At 37.6% G+C, this 16,843-nt stretch overlaps 1 protein-coding gene across 1 annotated transcript in view; it reads left to right on the top strand.

Moving 5' to 3' along the window:
* Nucleotides 1-544: 544 nt before the first annotated feature.
* olfm2a (olfactomedin 2a) overlaps nt 545-16,843 on the top strand; it is a 132,632-nt gene continuing 116,333 nt past the window's right edge. The window contains exon 1 of the mRNA XM_058378233.1: nt 545-1,031. Within this exon, the coding sequence (XP_058234216.1) occupies nt 975-1,031 (57 nt within the window). The 5' untranslated portion in view covers nt 545-974. The remainder of the gene's footprint in view (nt 1,032-16,843) is intronic.

The raw sequence follows: 16,843 nt of genomic DNA, 5'->3' as shown, positions 1-16,843 counted from the left end.
TACGTTAGATGTTTCATGGATCATGTGTTTGAGTCCTGATTACACTTGATTCAGTTACTTTCCTGTAATTATTACACAGTTCGTTTATTCTGAAACGTGACGTTTGCTCGTTATTGTACACGCGCGAATTTTACACATAATTTACTGTATATTCACATTTTACTCTTAGAAAAGATTGTGTGTGTGTGTGTGTGTGTGTGTGCGCGCGCGCGTGTGCGTGTGTGTGATTGTTCTGTAAGTGTTGCTTATGGAACAAATTGAAGTTTGCATGTGGGACAATTTATTTGGATTTTCCTGATTTCCTCCACCCTAAGTGACAGATGAGACAATTAAGCATGAAGCTCTCACGTGTGAAGGGTCATTCATCAAAGTCATCGCTCTCTCTCTCTCTCTCTCTCTCTCTCTCTCTCTTCGCGTCAGATGCTCACATCTTCTCTGCCACTCCAGCAGTCCTGTCCATCTCTCAATCTCTCTCTGTCCTCCTCCTCCTCCTCCTCCTCCTCCTCCTATTCCTCCTGCGCTGCTCCTTCGTCACACTTCTACTTGACCGTAAAACGAGAAGCGCCGGGAGCGCGCGCGCGCCAGCACTGACCTTTCTGCCAGCGGTCCTCACGTAGAAGACAGAAAGAAAAAGACACAGCAGAGAGAGAGAGAGAGAGAGAGAGAGAGAAAGACAGAGTGTGACAGAGGGAGACGGAGTGAGAGACAGAGACGGAGTGTGGTGTGTGTGTGTGAGAGAGAGAGAGAGAGAGAGAGAGAGAGAGAGAGAGAGCATACGAATAGAGGAAGCATCACGCGTCGCGCTAACGAGACGGACTACAGGCTGGCGCGCGCACCGCACCACCGGTGATGAGGATTGTCGCGCGCCGGATCGTGCAGAGAAACCGGGCTGTATCGGAACCGGGGGCTCGCTGAGAGAAAAAAAGGAAGAGAGGAAAGCAGAGAAGAGGGGAGAACTGTCGCTTGGGGGAAGAATGAACCTCTTCAGTGCCATGTTCCTCCTGCTGATGTTAGCCTCCCTGCCGTGTGAGGTAAAAAAAAACGCGCGTGATTTTCTATAAAACCAATCTAAAAATAACAATAATTATAATTAAAATAAAAACACCCGTGCTTTTGATCGTTGCATATTATTATAATTTTTTTGTTATTATTATTATTATTATTATTATTATTATTATTATTATTATTATGCACGAGCGCATACGGTGTCTGGGCACAGCGTGCCTTCTCCCCTGTTCCTCAAGGAGATTTGCATTATTACAGTTATTACTCTTCATTATGATTTTGTGCGACATGGCTTCTGTCGCGAGCCGAGCTGTCCTGCAGGAAGTTACAGCAGACTGACAAACAGAAAGAGAAAGGTGCTCTGTTTCTGGTCTGGTCTGATCTGCTCTGGTCTGATCTGCTCTGGTCTGATCTGCTCTGGTCTGATCTGCTGTGGTGTGGTGTTGAAGGTGAAAGAAGTGCGTGCACAACTGTGTGGGAGAACATGTGTCTCACCTCATGCGCGAGCCTTCATCCTTCCTCCTGTGCTGCTTAATCTTTATTCTGGAGAGAATTCGACATGAATTGATCTTTTTTTTCATGGGGGTTTTGCCTGAAGTGCTGGAATACTGGAATTGCATTCATTCGTTCATCCATTCATTCATTCATTCATTCATTTATATGTTTTTTTAACCCCCAAATGCCCCATAGTGTTAGATTTACACACATGCTCACACACTGGTGGTGCACATGATTCTTCATACCCAAGGCTCAGCTGATTTAAGGCCATTTTGCTGCATTCTAGGCTCATTAAAGACTCATTAAACACTTTTTTTTTCTCATACAGTTCTAGTTAGAATTTCATTTTCCTGCAGCTATCTGGACTGTATCCTTAGAAATAAACAAACAGACCATGAATACACAAACTGCACTCTTCCATGTTGCTGAGGTGGTGCCACTGAGGTGTGCATCCTTCATCTGAAAACATGAATATACAGTATTATGCCTTTTACATAATGTAGGGTACACATAGTGGGGTTTAAATGTCTGAGAGCACTAATGAAAATGCTTGTATTGTGCATTATTTTGTAATTTAATTCTACAATTTTTGCTATTAACATAAGTGAAAAGGAAAACATGTTAGCATTTGGTTCTTCCACTTTTTGCTTTTGCTTTAATGACCACATGCACTCACACAAATGAGTGACGATGATCCATTTTAGATCAAATCCATCGTCCGGACTCGTGCTTCGATAGAAGAGATTAGACATGAGCAAAATCTGACCTTTTGTACAAAGCAGTTAACACGATCGATATCACTTCTGCTCATATTAATATTATCTTGAATATTAAATATTCAGTTATTGATAGTCAACATTAAAATAGCTCAAAATTTCTGTTTATTTCAGATTTTATTTACTCTTTACTTTTGGACCCCAACTGTATTTACATCCTAAAGGCACAAACTGTTGATTGGACCACCCCAGCATATAGAAAAACCACACAGTGTGGGACAATTATTTCTCTTATATACAGAAAATAGCATTTAAAAGATAAGAAAGGCTTTACAAACAACCTCATATTCACAACATGTATGCATTACTACTTATAATAGGGGATGGGAAATATACACAATACTTAACTGGCTAGGATCTGATTTGATTTTTAATTGATTTGAATTTGATTTTATTCCAATGTTTATTCAATTCTGAAAATTCTGCACAAAACTATAAACACACCAACTCAGTTCATACTCATATCATGATACAGTGCTGTTTTTTTAAATTATTTTTCCATTATCAACTTTAAAGCTATAAGTATTTCATTGATTCATTGATTTATTGATTCATTCATCCATCCATCAATCCATCCATCCATCCATCCATCAATCCAACCATCCATCCATTTATTCATTCATCCATCCATTTATTCATCCATCCATTTATTCATTCATTCATCCATCCATCCAACCATCCATCCATTTATTCGTTCATTCATCCATTTATTCATCCATCCATCCATCCATCAATCCAACCATCCATCCATTTATTCATTCATCCATTCACTCATTCAATTTCATTAATTTTTAATATCTGGAATGCAGTGAACTCTCACCCTTATCCATACACACATACACGTCTACAGTACTAAAGTTTTTAGTACCACAATGTTGTTTTATTCTCTCTTCTGATTGGTCAGAAAGTGTTGAATAGTTTCCTCACAGTAGTTCCAGCTACATGGTTTGTGTTAATGCTCTCATCCTATTATGCTGTTGTTCCTATAGTAATGACTCATTCACAGGGACTTGTATAGCGCACACTCCACATAATATGAGGATGTTTTCACACCTGGCTCGTTTGGAACGCTTGTTTCAGATCTGGTGCCTCAGTTCGACTCGTTTGGTCTTGGATTTGCACTGAAACGGTCCACATTCAGGTGGTCTCAGAACGATTGCAAAAACAAACTCTGGAGCTGTTTGGTTGTGGAGAGACGGACAAACAAAGCAACCTGTGGAGCAATGCATGATGGGAACAGTGTTAAGTAGTTATGTTATGTAGTGTGTTTAGTTAGTTAGCATCCAACATGTCTGAGGAGGAATTCTGTGTGTGTGTGTGTGAGTGTCTGATGGCATTTCAAACATAAAACACGTCTCCACGGTTTAAAATGACGCTTTTCTGAAACGATGTCCTCAATTCTCACTCCAACCCATAAATTATAACGACTCTGAGTAAAAAGAAAGCCTGAATAAGCTGACAGAGCTGCTGACTATCTGCCATCCTGAACGATGAGCGCTATGAGCAGAACCCCAGATCATAAACAGACACACTCTGACCAATCAGAGGACAGTTTACTCCCGTGTGATTTAAGCACATTTCAGTATGTGTTAAAATTTTGCTGTGTGTAATACTTGAGTCAAATTTAGTAAACAGATTAAAGACTCCTTCAGCGAGGAGACGTTTATTTAACGTTTGTGGAAGGAATGTCTGGAATTCTGGGAAGCATGACAAGCTGCATTTTTGTCTTATGAAAGGAAAAAATAAGGAGAAGACAGCTTGGGGATGGACATAGTGTTTATAGCTGCTGGAATGTAAGGGACTACAGGAAATTGCTTGTCTCACAGACAATAAATGTAACTATATACGGATAAAGTGTATGCTTTAATAAAAAACTATAACCAGTGGCAGATGGTGTGGTACCAGTGACTCTGCTTCATCACCCTCTTCATCGTTGATTATTTTTGTATAACAGCATAATGTTAAGTGGAACTAACTGTAGGAACATTTAATGAATTTCTTTATAAATAAGTTTATACACTAAAACCTATATATAAGTACTATATATTTATACCTTATATATATTTATACCTAATATATATTTATACCTAATATATAAACAATATACACAAATATTTGTTTAGCACTGCCTCATAATTCTTCCTAACTGGAGCTTTTCTAGTGTTATTGTCTTTATTAAAATTTCTTCATGCACAAATTTCACCATTCAGGCCTTTTTTCTATTTTGTATATCGGAAAACACAAAATGTGTACGTTTATGAAAATCAGCGACAGACTTTTCTTTATGCTTATCCATCTGAATGAGGAACAGGAAGTCAAAACGCTTTATAAATAAAAATAAAAATAAAAAAAAATAAAAAAAAATAAAATAAAATAAATTAAATTAAATTAAATTAAATTAAATTAAATTAAATTAAATTAAATTAAATTAAATTCAATTCAATTCAATTCAATTCAATTCAATTCAATTCAATTCAATTCAATTCAATTCAATTCCTGATTCTATGACCAAGTAATGAAATTCAGGATTCACTACAAACTAATGTAGTTATTAATGAGAGATTTTTCCAGCAGGGAAACAGAAAAGGTTGTATATAAACCAGAAAAAACAAAGGGAAACAAACAAAGCTGATTTTTTTCTTCTTCCAATAGAAGTTCTAAATTTAGTTTTTCTTCCTTCATTTTTTGATTCCTTTCAGTAGTTTGAATGTACCGGCTGTGTGCAAGTCTTTCACCACTAAACTCATTATTTCCAGCCGGTAAATGTAAATCCCACACTGGTGATTTGCTACTTGAATGAAATTCCATTAGAAAGTGCATTACTATCTGGTGAGTGTCCTTGAAAGCATTTCCTTAAATAAACCTGCAAAATGTGCGCTCGACCTCATTCAACATATCACACTGGTTTTTTTTTGGTTTTTTTTTTACAAAAGTTCAGCCACTAAAATGAATGCTGTTATTTCAAAATTCTCTTTTTAGCGGTGTAAAGTTTTAACACTTGGGGTTTTGGTTCCGATGCGCAGCGTCGGCTGGTAATGATTAGTCTGCTTAGTCTAGGCTCGTGTGACAGAGCGATATTATCGTTTCTATACAATATTACACTGACATGATACACTGCATCACAGCGTTCGACATCACGACTCCAACAAAAATGGCCGCCACGGAGTCCAGCCACCACCAACACTGCCGTCTACTTAGTCATTGAACTTTCACCTGTTTCTTATTTTGAGATTGTTATCATGATTTTGTTATCCTTTTTAAGCATTTTTTGTTCATTAGATGATGTCTGTGATCTATGAGGCATGTTGTGTAGCTAGGATTTTCTATTTTTTTGGACTTGTTTGCTCGTTTTTCAGATTTTGACCCTGTTTGCCTCTGATTATCCTGTTTTGCTCCTGTTTGCCTCGTGTTTTTGCCTGCGGCTTCGATTCCGGCTCTTACCGCTTATATGCTCTTTCATGGTTGCTTCCAATACTTTTGAGTATCCCTATTTTTGTGACTGATTTTGTTTGTCTCCACCACTCAGGCCAGTGCCTATGCTTTATGACTCTTTCGTTTTTGCGCTTCCTGTCACTTTGTAGTTAATAAACATGCCCTGCATCTGCATCCAACACCTGGTAGTCTATTTTTGAGAAAATAGCTCACTGGTAGGCATGAGCAAGAAGAAAAACATACACAATTTATTTGTGCTGATGTGCAACAGGACCCAATGAAACATGAAAAAAACAGAGCTCTGATGTGGTAGCTTAGTGTTTAAGGCACTGGACTACTGATCTGCAGGTTGTCAGTTCAAATTCAACGTCCACCAACTCCAACCATGGGCCCTGAGCCAGGCCCTTAACCCTTAATTGCTCAGTTGTATAAAAGGGGATAAAATTGTAAGTTGCTCTGGATAAGGGTGTCTGCTAAATGCTGTAAATGTAAGTGATCATTTGTTACGTTGGGTATTTTTGATCATGATTAAAACACAAAACAATACAAAGGAAAGGAGTTATCACTGGTGCCATTACAACGCCTGATCTGAATAGCCTTACCAAGGTCTGATTCTTAGCTGTGAGTCCTGTATCTTGTCTCCGGTGCAGTTCTGTCCCTCTAATATTTTGTGCAAACAATCTCTGGTCCAACTTCTACTCACGCATACAGAAGGTCAAAACCTTACAAACAACTTCTGCTTATAAAATCTTCCATCACACCTGTAATACACTGCCATGATATCCGGTGACATTCACGGTGTCTGTATTGTATTAGCAGAGCTTTATGCATTGGGTAGAAGAGCTCTGCATCAGAGTAAGCTATAATGAGCTATGACCAATGTGGACACCTGAACATCACACCTAGACGTTGGGAGCCCCCAATTGACTAGAATGTCTTTGTGAATAGAACAGAAGTCTTTATTTTGTCACAAATACAAATAGAGCACAGAGTCAGCAATGATACAGTGCCCCTGGAGCAGTGAGGGTTAAGGGCCTTTCTCAAGGGCCCAAAAGGGGCACCTTGGCAGAGCTGGGACATGAAACTCGATCCTTCGATCAACAAACCAAGTAGTCTAATTTCCCTTCACTGGAGTTAAGAGACTCAAACCCTGTTCCAGCTTGACGATGCCCCTGTGCACAAAGCACAGTTTGGTATCACCAAACAAGCTAGTTGTACAGCACAAAGCTTTAAAGTTTTTTTCCATTTATGTCTTATTTATTTTTCTATCTGTGTACCTTTTAAAAGGGGTTAAGTGATCATGTTAAAAGATTAGCTGATATTACAGAAGTGGATCAAAATATTAGCTATAGATTATATATAACCCCATGGATTAGCTGAGAGGAAAAGTGCTAATTTGCTTTGCTAGTGAGGGTTTTGGAGTGACATAAAGAAAGTTATCAAGCTCAACAAATGATTCAGGTAATGTCTGAAAATGAGCAACTTTTTCAATATATTTCCCCTTCATCCGTCCTCTTCAAACTGAGCCCTGGGTTTGTAGCTAGTTAAACTAGCCAACATGTTCCTTGATAGCTCACTAACATTTTGTGAGCTGTTACTGGTTTACACGTCCAAGGCAGCATTATTAAGAGAGCATTTCCTTTCAGCAAGGTCTTTCACACACACTTTGGAAATTTTGACCTTATTATTGTATCAGAACTGTAAATGACATCAGTTTTATCGACTTCACTCTCTGGTTTCTGACAAAATTCCAGAAATGTTCTTTGTGCTACAGTAAATTGCTGAACACTAATCCCCACAGCCACACTCTAGTGGAAAGCCTTCACAGAAGTGTAGAGATGATTATAACAGCTCCATATTAATGGAGGATGTCCCCATACTTTTGGCTGTATAGTGCATCCAACAAAAATATGGGAAAGGAAGGAAGATGAGACACATATGAAAGGTGCAGCTGCTTCAAACCCAATAAACAATCCACTTCATTCACCGTCACCGTCACTACCTCAACGCCTGTTACACATGAGTATTATGTATTAAAGTCCTTGGCTAAGGAAATTGCTGGTGTAATACTGCAGACTGCCATTATTCCCAAAACAATGTACATCACTTGTTATTATTGTTTGTTGAAAGGTACAGTCTGTTATTCTCCAAGCGTAACTACACCAGTGCTAATCACTGCATATTAAAAGTACATGCTTTCAAATGTAATGATATCTTTATGTAGCTTTTATATTGTGGTATTATGTGTTAAATATATATATATATAATAAATTTGCATTTCTAACACTCTCCCTTCAATCCCAATTCACATGAAGTACGTCCCAACTAGTTCAAGTTGAGAATCAGTATATTATAAAATCATATTATAATCATTTTATAAAAATACTTATAAAAATCATTTTAGAAAAGTACGGCTAATATCACCGATGTTCACTTAATTTTCCTCAGAAAACATGACATCACATAGTGAACATCCAAGCTACTCCCTGGTTTTTGAGGTGCATTGTGGGATTTTTTAGGGGCCAAATGTTCCAGTGTACTGGCAGGATTTTGCAACTGAGAGAGAGAGAGAGAGAGAGAGAGAGAGAAAGAGACAGAGAGGGAGCGAGATAGAGACAGAGAGAGAGAGAAAGAGGGAGAGCAAGAGAGTGACAGAAAGAGAGAGAGAGAGAGAGCAAGAGAGTGACAGAAAGAGAGACAGAGAGAGAGAGAGAGAGAGAGAGAGAGAGAGAGAGGGAGAGCAAGAGAGTGACAGAGAGAGACTGAGAGAGAGAGAGAGAGAGAGAGCAAGAGAGTGACAAAGAGACTGAGAGAGAGAGAGAGAGAGAGAGAGCAAGAGAGTGATAGAAAGAGAGACTGAGAGAGAGAGAGAGAGAGAGAGGGAGAGCAAGAGAGTGACAGAAAGAGAGACAGAGAGAGAGAGAGAGAGAGAGAGAGAGAGAGCAAGAGAGTGACAGAAAGAGAGACAGAGAGAGAGAGAGAGAGGGAGAGCAAGAGAGTGACAGAGAGAGACTGAGAGAGAGAGAGAGAGAGAGAGAGAGAGAGAGCAAGAGAGTGACAAAGAGACTGAGAGAGAGAGAGAGAGAGAGAGAGGGAGAGCAAGAGAGTGACAGAAAGAGAGACAGAGAGTGAGTGAGAGAGAGACAGAAAGAGAGTGAGAGAGAGAGAGAGAGAGAAGCAGCCCTTAAAATGTCTAACTCCCTGATCAGCGCCCTGCCTACTGAACTAAGGCGCTGATTGAGACACAGCCCTACTCTCTGTACTAAATAGATTGTAATTAGTGTGTCGTAAAACGTAGCATGTGGATCCCAAAGGCACTCTGATGTTCCACAGTTTCTACTAAATCCTGTGGAAGTATGGATCCGTGGACAATTTTTCATCTAATCAGGGAAAGGTAAATGATATGATAGTAGAAATGATGTAAGGAATAATGAATAAGGGCTGGAAAGCAGAGATGCAGGGAGGAGTTTGTTTACAGTGATAGTGTGTGTGGCTACACACTCAAAACTATGTGCTATTTCTTCACACAAAGAGTACATTCTTTTTGTGCATAGTGTACAGTAAGTCAGCAAATTGCAAATAACTGAGCTTTTATCATTGCTCTACCTGCTCTTATTTGTGACCTTTTACCTCTTTTGTCCTCGTTTCATGTATTGGACTGAAATCAGAATAAACCTCACCAGCAGCTAAAACTGTTTCCGCCACCTGATCTTGCATATGATTTTATTAAATTTTATTCAGTGCAGATGTTCAAATAGTTGTGTTACTCGCAACTCAGAAATAAACTTTGTCCCTTTTTTCCTTAAAACGCGTAGCATCCCTGATTATCTAACTATATAGCTAGTTTCTGGAATTGTGTTATTAAACCTCCACGATCCATAGCGACCGTTCTTGGCTTTCTTTCACACATTGTTAAATATCTGGCTTCTGATCATTTCTATCCTGATAGTGTGGCAACAGGGGAGCTCAAGGTTGCCAGATCTGTGGCAAAAACAACACCAAAAACATGTCCCTTTTAAACCCAGTACACTGGGTTTGCTAAATATTTTGCTATACTTGCATCACATTTCCATGCTGTTCCACTGTGTGCAGGTCACAAGGTCATGATATCATCGTATTACATATCTTTATAGAGACTCAGACTTGTTGCATTCTAGTCCTGTAAACAGAAATAAATTATTTCCTTCTCAGTATGAAACGTTACACCATTACAGCCTGGCGCAGTTTATTAAGTTCCCTGTTATAGTCACTTCAAAACTTTAAAGTAAATGAAGTGACTATGGTGCAGTCTTGGGGATTTAGAGATTAATTCATTGTTTCATTTGATTGTAGATTTTAACATAAGCACATCAAGTAGACATGAAGAGTGGATTTTGGTAACAATAAAATAATATAAAACTATATTTTTCACAGAAAAAATATAGTCAGTGTACATTTATTACGCTTCACACACTTTAATGCAGCAAATTTATTTACTGACTGATAGCATCTCAAGCGTGCTACTTCCTGCTAGCTAGTAACATACATGCTTGTTTGTGTTTTTTATTACAAGGCTTTAAAGTTACAGTTCGACTATTTTCCATTTTTGTCTTATTTATTTTCCAATTTGTATACCTTTTGAAAAGTGATCATGTTAAAAGGTTAGCTGAACTTGCAGAGGTAGATCGAAATGTTAATATTAATTAAGATAAAATGCTAATTTACTTTGCTAGCAAGGGTTTTGCCAAGCATCATGAAGTTGTTTTGGAGTGACAGAAAGAAAAATAGCTCGAGAGCTAGCCTATCAAGCACAACAAACGATTTGGATAACGTCTGTTTTGCTATTTCTGAAAGTTAGCAACAGATTTTTTCAATATATTTCCCCTACATCTGTCCTCTTCAAACTGAGCCCTGGGTTTTGTAGCTAGTCAACATGTTCCTGGATAGCTTGCTAACATTTTGTGAGCTGTTACTGGTTTACACGTCCAAGACAGCGTCGTTAAGAGAGCGTTTCCTTCCAGCGAACACACACACTTGGAAATTTTGACCTCATTATTGTATCAGAACTTTAACTGACGTAGTTTTATCGACTTCACTCTCTGGTTTCTGACAAAATTCCAGAAACGTTCTTTGTGCTAAATTGCCTCAAGGTGTGTGCTTGGTGCTCTGTGATGGACTGCTGACCCATTAAATATATTCCCACCTCAGTCACAGCGGTGTTTCTGGAACAGCCTGCAAATCCACCGTGAGCTGAGAAAGTGAAACTTTCGAATGTTTGTTTTTTTAAAAACCAGCACAGGCAAGTAGCTATATAACATTATAACATATAAAAAAACTATATAACATTAGACATTTTTTCATATTTTTTTCATAACAAATTTAAATTTTTAGATTTTTATAATATTTAAACTAGATATTTGGATCTGGTTTATTTGAGACTGATATGTCTCGTTCATCATGGTACGTTTTGTGTGTAAACTGCACAGTAACGTTTCTATGTTTTAAATACAATTTATCAGGGTATACAGTGGAACCTCAGAATACCAATTTAATTAATTCTGGAGGCGAGTTCTTAAGACGAAAATTTGTACTGCGAAACAAATTTTCCCATTAGAAATAATGTAAATGCAGATAATCCATTCCAGCCACTGAGAAATATGAGCAATATGACCAATACGAAGCGTATGGAAACTGTATGGCTGCTTATAAAGGACTGACCCAAGCCAAGCATTCCATATCACGGCTCCTCACAGGAAGTCATGCCACCAAGCTTGGGCTAAAAATAGAACAGACCGCCCACGTCAGCAATCTGTCCACCAAAAAAACACCTAAAAAACACCTAGCTATTGAACGTTGAAGGCAACGTTGGTATCATGAGTCTTTCAGAACAGCTTTCACTGACTGAAAATGTGTAAATTGGCTTTCCATTGACGCAAACAAGTTTTGAACGACTCCCAAATGTACGCGCAACTTAGCCGCCATTCTGTTCAGTTTGGTTCGTTCGTATGCTGAAAAAGCTTTGTATGCCGAAAAATTGCAAAATTTCAATACTGAAGGCGAAAATTCATAAGGGAAGGCATTTGTATGCCGAGGTTTCACTGTATATTTATCAGGGGTGTGATAGCTGAGTAGTTGAGCTACTCAATTGGGCTACTGACTAAAGGTTGTGAGTTCGAATTGCATGTTCATCAAGCTCTCAATTGCTCAGTTGTAAAAAAAAAAAAATTGATAAATTGTAAATTGCTCTGCATAAGGGCGTCTGCCAAATGGCGTAAATGTAACTGTGTAATTTGACAGTACTCCACGTTAAGAACCTAGTGGTAGCAAAGTGTAACAGTAGGTAATCTGACTATACAGAGCTTCTACTATATCACAGTGTCGATCATATCAGCAGAACTGAGAGAGTAATTAGATTTCAGCGCTAGCAAACTGACAGATGAGAGACAGAATGTAAAGCAGAATCGTATAAATAAAACATTTAAAGATTGATTGGGATTATGCTTTGTCAGTCAATTTGGCATCGTTTCCCACAGTGCTGTTTTAGTTGATCTCTGATCAAGGGCTTTTATCTGCCAGAGAAAATGAGCAGGCTGCTGCTTTTTAAATGGAATTCTTTACCATATATAGCAATTAGAGGGTGTTTCTTTATGTAAATGGGCATGACTGTACACAAGCACATCTGTATACAATGCTCTGATAAATAAAAGACTCTACTGTTGTTACAGGATTAGTTAAAAACTCCTGAAACTCTCACACTGAAGCAAACAGCAGCCCCTTCACATGGCAACTGGATTCATTTAGTACTGTTACTCTAGAGAGCGTCGTTATTATTGTGCTTTACAGTTCAATTAATTCAGCAAATTAATTTACTGACTGCTAGCATCTCAAGCGCGCTGATTCATGCTAGCCAGGCTCACATGTGTCTGTTTTCAGTGTTTATCACAGAGAGAAATCTTTATAATAAAAAGTATCATCAGAGTAATCAAAAAAGGCTGCTAATATCACCAAGCAAGCTAGGAGCAAAGCTATTTATTTATTTTCCTAATTATTGAAAAAAAGGCTAAGTGATCATGTTAAAAGGTTAGCTAATATCACAGAAGAAGATCAAAATATTAGCTAAATGGTTTAGCTGAGAAGAACAATTGTTTTCCCCAATGTGATTTTTGGTGTCTGAAAAGCAGCCCGAATGATTGCTAATAGAAACCTAGCTCAAGAGCTAGCCTACCAAGCACCCTGGGCTATTCAGGTAACACCTGCTTTGCTGTTTCTGAAAGTTAACAACTTGTTTGAGATTTTTAAAATATATTTCTCTAACAGGCCTGTTTTGTAGCTAGTTAAACTAGCGAACATGTTTCTTAACATTTTGTGAGCTGTTACTGTATAAAACATCCATGAATGTTAAGCTTAAGTTATGCTAAGCACATTAAGTTATGCTCTTAAAAACTTCTCTTCCACATGCAGCAGTGGAAATTTCTGCCTCATTGCTGCTTCAAACTGCGAAATATTAACGATTTCACTTAAATACTACAGCTAAATGTTGCTTGTGTAGCTAAGGTTAGCTAGCAGTTAGCTAGTGATTTTTTGTTTCTTGCAGCATAGTGCTGTTTAATTTTGATTGGTCAGAAGGCTTTCATTCATTTATAGTAGCAGCAGCTGTGACAGGAATTCCGACTGTGAGGCAAATCACAGGTTTATACAGTATTAATGTACTTGTTTCAATACATTTCAATACAACAACAATGGGACTTTCATTACAAAGGCTTATGATAATTAAACAATAAAACTTGTGAGATGTTTGTTTAGCATTTTTGGAAGGAGTCTCCAGTTTCAGTGGGAATGTTCGAGGTCTATTATAGGAAAGAGTGTTTATAGCTGCTTTAATATGTGTGATAACCATAACCTTACCCCTAATGCTAAACTGTAAGTCTACATGGATAAAACGTTAAAATAAAAACCTAATGAGAAGGTAAAAGTGGTAGAAGAAGAATATAATATCTGTTGGACATGCTGTTGTAGGAAAATAATAAACGTTTGACTATTAACACAGTAACACCTCAGTCCACATCATACTCCTCTGTCGCTGATGATGTTCCCAGAACCACACCCTCTTGTCAGGTGGACTCATCGTGCTTGCTGTAGTGTTAGCAGGATGGAAACAAAATCTACCTGAGTCTATCAAATCATTTCTGCATAAATTCTTTTTATCTTGTGATATATTTAACTGTGTACAATGAGGATGGATGCCTGCTAAACACACACAGGCAACCAGGATATTAATCTGCTCCTGCAGAGGGAGAAAAAGACTTTGTTCGCAGTAGAGAAAGTTATACGGTTCTTAAAAGAGGACGAGAAAGCAAACAGATCGGGAAATAAAAGGAAATATAAAAATAAGAAAGGAAGAGGGAAAAATAAGAAAAGGAGATATTATGCACATGCTCATTGTGCAAGCAAAAAAAAACAAAACACAAAACCACAGTTTGAGAGTGAAATGGAAATTAAATACATGGGAGGATTTATTTTTATTTTTATTACTTTTTTATTTCATTTCTTTTTTCACCCACATCCACATTATAGGTAGAATTATTTCAGATACACAGCAGGGATGTGGATTTAGATACAAGGATCCGTATTTCTCGTGAGTCTCAGGGGATGTTTGTTTGTTAGATTTCATATTTTATTAATATTTAGATAAATGAGATTCAAAAACATTTGGACTTTAGCAATGTTAATGTAAAAAAATCACTGACCTCTATTAGAGCGTCTCCTTGATGCACACAGGGATGCATTAAGTCTCTACACGAACCAAGCTACACACACACACACACACATGCACACACACACACACACACTCCATCACGCACATGTGCTGGCCCCAGCCTCTGCACAGGTCACTATGAAATATTCAACACGCTTTAAGTAGACAGATGCACTCACTCGTTCCTGACGTGTGTTTGTTAAGTACCCACAATGCCCTGAGGTCCTGGCAGCCAGTGATACACACGGGCACGCGCTCGACCTTGGCACACGTCTCCGCTAATGGGGTTGAGTCGCATCACGCACCACATACCACACATCGTCGTTCCTGAAATAGGGCTGTTTGTGTGCGTAACAGGGAATAAGCAATCCCAGATGTGCCTTAAACTTTGATTATTATTAGAGGTCTACTAAAGAGGATAAGTGAAGGATACACTCACAATTAAGCGGCCAAAAAACAGCAGGGAGAAATAATCGACGGTAATTACGCTCGGTGAGAATGAAGAGATTAAAGCGCAACGCAGGCTAGCGACACAATAACCGCTCCAGAAATTAAAAGCTTGTTGTAATTGAAAGCTCATGGCATTGAACTAATCACTGTGGTGTACGTTTAGGATGTTCGCTAAATATATTCATGATGTGGTTGAAGGTTAACGCTATAGTGATGTGATGCTGCCTTCTCCATTCTGATTGGCCAGAAATGTCGGGTTGGAGAAAAGCAGTGACGAATCACAGTTTTATATTAATGCACACCTTCGAATACAGCAGCGTTTCTATAGTAACAACTCTGCGTAACATAATTTTTTTTTTTAAAGGGAATTGTTGACATGGTGAGGAAATGTTTATTTAACATTTATGAAAGGAGTCTCCAGTGCTAGCATTTTTTAAAAAGCCACAACTAAAGCTTTGTCTTTAGTTTTTTTTTTTTTAAGAAAAGTCAACGTTTATTTATTTATTTATTTGTTTGTTTGTTTATTTATTTATTTTTTTTATGTGTGGAATGAGTCTTCAGCTTTACTGTTTTTGTAACAGCTTCATCTAAAGCTAGGATTTTCTTGCAGAAAATACATCATTTATTTATTTATTTATTTAACATTTATTCTAGGAGTCTCAGCTTCAGCAGCTTCAACTAAATATATTACATTGTATTTTAGAAAATACATCATTATATTTATTTATTTATTTATTTATTTATTTATTTATTTATTTATTTATTTATTTATTTATTTATGTGTGGAATGAGACTTTAGCTTTACTGTTTTTGTAACAGCTTCATCTAAAGCTATGATTTTCTTTCGGAAAATACATCATTTATTTATTTACTTATTTACTAGGAGTTGCAGCTTCAACTAAATATATTACATTCTATTTTAGAAAAGACATCATTATATTTATTTATTTAAGATGTATGCTAGGAGTCTCAGCTTAGCAGCTTCAAGTAAATACATTTTATTTTAGAAAAGACATCAATTATTTTTATTTATTTATTTATTTATTTATTTATTTATTTATTTATTTATTTATTTATTTATTTATTTATTTATTTAACATTTATGCTAGGGGTCTCCAGTGTTTAAATTCTGCAAGGAGCCACACTTAAAGCTGTAACCATAGTCTTCATGTCAGAAAAGTCAACATTTATTTATTTATTTATTTATTTTTATTTTTATGATTGGAAGGAGTCTACAGTTTTAATGTTTTTTGAAACAGCCACAACTACAGCTGTGACTTTAGTCTACATGTCAGAAAAGTCAACACATATTTATTTTTTGAATTGTTTTTAATTATCGCATTTATTTACTTCAAAGAGAAAGAAAATGAGAGGCTGCCGTGGGACCGACTCTTTATAGCTGCTGTAACTTAAGCACTAATAAGATCTAGCTTGTCTCGTTGATGTTCCACAACATTAATCGTAACTATGAATGGATAAAAATGATGTCCTGTAATATAGAGACGATGTAATTGTTGCATCTGAGAGGAAAAAAAGACTTGCTGTTCAACTAAAACAATCAGCGTCAGGGTGAAACGAGTGTCATTGATTATTATTTTTTGCCTCGGAACAGCTCGCCCTGAAGTGTTTTATTCTTTATTATGTAACAGACCCCCATTAACTGTAGGCATCCTGATGACATGCGCCATTTCCTCGATTAGCTCTGACGAGCCTCTTGATTGATTATCCGTAGAAGCAGTAGTGTGTTATTAGTGGCGTGATGAAACGGCAGATTGTCTCGCCGTCTATCGCGAAAGGTGTTTTCGCGAGAGCGTGTTTCAATGCCTTCATCAAATCTGCTGCTAATGATCGGGATTGGCAAGCAGTCAAAGATCCACGCGTACTCGCGCTAAACAGATCCACAACAAGAGACATTAATCTGTGCCGACAGTGTCGGAAACAATGCCAG

Source organism: Hemibagrus wyckioides, linkage group LG24 (assembly GCF_019097595.1).
Source record: "Hemibagrus wyckioides isolate EC202008001 linkage group LG24, SWU_Hwy_1.0, whole genome shotgun sequence".
Classification (NCBI taxonomy): domain Eukaryota; kingdom Metazoa; phylum Chordata; class Actinopteri; order Siluriformes; family Bagridae; genus Hemibagrus; species Hemibagrus wyckioides.
The sequence above is the reverse complement of the archived record's forward strand: the minus strand, read 5'-3'. Positions and strand labels throughout refer to the sequence as shown.